A 2,501-nucleotide genomic window follows, 5' to 3' on the forward strand; every position below is an offset into this window, starting at 1 on the left:
TGGGAAACTATCCTGGTCCACTCTCAGTGAACAATCAGATTTAATCGTCTGGGAAGCCAAGATGGACTTATCACTGAGAAGAAAAATTCTGAAATATTTGTCTCTTTCTAGTCATTGTGACTTCATCAGGTGTCATGGACATGGCTTAAACTAGAGCTAATGTTTTACACTCAACTGAGAGTTAAGCTATTTCCTGGAGGGGAAACCTGTTGGTTATCTTGAGCAATGTGTTATATTAGTCAGTGCATGATACTGAATGAAAATGTGGGCTGAGGGAGTCCAACGGCAGGATGGAAGGTTGGTACTGCTCTCCCAGCTGAGTGACCCAGGCAAGTTACTGAGTAGCTCAGTTTCCTCGGTCGAATGGAGTAAGAACAGCACCCACTCCGTAGGTGTGTTATCAGGGGAATGAGATGCTACGCCGTAGGTGTTTAGAGGTGCATTCCTTGCTGTGTATACACTCAACAGAGGTCGTAGCTATTGTTTTTCTTGTTAATTTGGGCCATTTAGCGAATGAAGCCTGAGATAGATTATTTGAGCTAAGTGAATTCAGAAATTTAGTATTCTGTGCCTTCAACGGGATATTTATCTTTTATAGGAACAAACTTCCACCATCTTTACATTTTTCTTAATTTTCCAATAGCTACACAAGTATGGGATGAAATTCAGGTGGCACCAGGGAAGCATTCCTGCTGGCTTTTAACCCAGCATACTCCCCAGTCCCTCAGAAGCCACAGGCTCTGGTTTTCACATGCCCCAGGCCCCCGCTTGCTTGGGTTTAAGGTTGGAAAAGCCCACGAGGAGGCCACCCTGACCAAAACCCCCTCTGAGAAGGCTGTCGTATTCGGTTCTGTCAAACGCTTTGAGTTTCACAGAAATAATCTTCTCTTGCCAAGTCTGCCCGTGCCGTGAAGGTGCTGAAAGAGTGTATCCGCCTGAAACCGGACGACGCCACCATCCCTCTCCTCGCTGCCAAGCTCTGCATGGGCTCCCTGCACTGGGTGAGTAGGGGTGCTCCCCTCCCCGCTCCTGCAGAGGACTCCAGGCCAGTCCTGCCCATTTTTTTCATGTTGAGGCACAGAGAGAAAGCGAGGGTGATTCATCAGCTACGCAAGGACAAGATACAAGACCGTGTAGAGCCACGGAGCCTGGGCCTGGGCCCCTGGCCTCCTCAGGCCTCATCTACCCCACCCAAGGACTGAGGAGTACTCTGGGGTACTCCAGGGGTTTTTTCTATGGGATTGTGCTCCAGGAATAATGATAATAAGATAGAACCATAATTCATACTCCCATACATCTTGCTTTATTCAAGCAATGTGGGACTGAGAAGAGACACGTGACTGAATTAGCATCCCTGGCTGAGCCTGGTTTGTTTTTGCTTTCGTTTTTGCTTTTGAGACAGGGTCTTGCTCTGTCACCCAGGCTGGAGTACATGATGGCTCACTGCAGCCTCAACCTTTTGGGCTCGAGTCATCCTTTCACCTCAGCCTTCTGAGTAGCTGGGACTACAGGTGTGCTCCACTGCACCTGGCTAATTTTTGTATTTTTTGTGGAGACAGGGTCTCACTCTGTTGCCTAGGCTGGGAGCCTGGGAGTTTCTAAAGAGCAAGGAGTCACCCTACATTTCAGCTCATATGTTAAATTCAACTGTCTTCATTTCTCTTCCTTCACATACACATTTTTCTTCAAATATTCTTGTTCAAATTTGAATTTGGCAATAGCCTGATTTGTAACAATTCTAGTACCTCAAAAAATACATCATTTGAGTAGAAAATAGAAAACTCAGTCTAATTGCTGAGATGGTGGTATAGATAATTGCCACATACGATAGAGTTCTAATTTCTTTTCTTTAACTTCATGTCAACATTAGCAATAAAAACGATTTGCTCAAAAAAGACCAAAGCGTCTTACAAGCTCAGGTTTTTCACCCTTATGTCCTTGCTCTTTGTTTTTTTCCACATATTCTCACCCAGTAGGAGAAAAGTAAGCCTAGCGAAGAGTGTTCCAGTTTAGTTCCATTTTGCTTGGGAAAATGTAGAAAAGATGTTTTGAAAGCACAGGCACACCTGAAACGCACAGCTGTGAAGGCGTAGTGTGGTCATGTGGGTTTTGACAGTTTAGGGCTGTGAGCAGGCAAGGGGATGGCGCAGGCGCTCCAGGAGTGGGCAGGCGGAGGAGTGGACACAACTTTCGCATTTAGAACATGCCAGTTCCCAGCAGTGACTACTGCCCTCCTCCCAGCTCTGGCTTTATTTATTACTGTAACATATACATCTTGAAATGCCTTAAATAGACTTCTTTTTTTTTTTGAGACGGAGTCTCGCTCTGTTGGCCAGGCTGGAGTGCAGTGGCGCAATCTCGGCTCACTCCATTCTCCTGCCTCAGCCTCCCGTGTAGCTGGGACTACAGGCGCCCACCACCACGCCCGGCTAATTTTTTGTGTTTTTAGTAGAGACAGGGTTTCACCGTGTTAGCCAGGATGGTCTCGATTTCCTGACCTC

At 46.5% G+C, this 2,501-nt stretch overlaps 1 protein-coding gene across 1 annotated transcript in view; it reads left to right on the forward strand.

The window, feature by feature from the left end:
- The window catches only part of TTC7B (tetratricopeptide repeat domain 7B), a 260,809-nt gene that overhangs the window by 133,309 nt on the left and 124,999 nt on the right, over positions 1 to 2,501 (forward strand). The window contains exon 10 of the mRNA XM_011991788.1: positions 897 to 1,001. Coding sequence (XP_011847178.1) covers positions 897 to 1,001 — 105 coding nt within the window. The remainder of the gene's footprint in view (positions 1 to 896; positions 1,002 to 2,501) is intronic.

Source organism: Mandrillus leucophaeus, unplaced genomic scaffold (assembly GCF_000951045.1).
Source record: "Mandrillus leucophaeus isolate KB7577 unplaced genomic scaffold, Mleu.le_1.0 Scaffold4, whole genome shotgun sequence".
NCBI classification, from domain to species: domain Eukaryota; kingdom Metazoa; phylum Chordata; class Mammalia; order Primates; family Cercopithecidae; genus Mandrillus; species Mandrillus leucophaeus.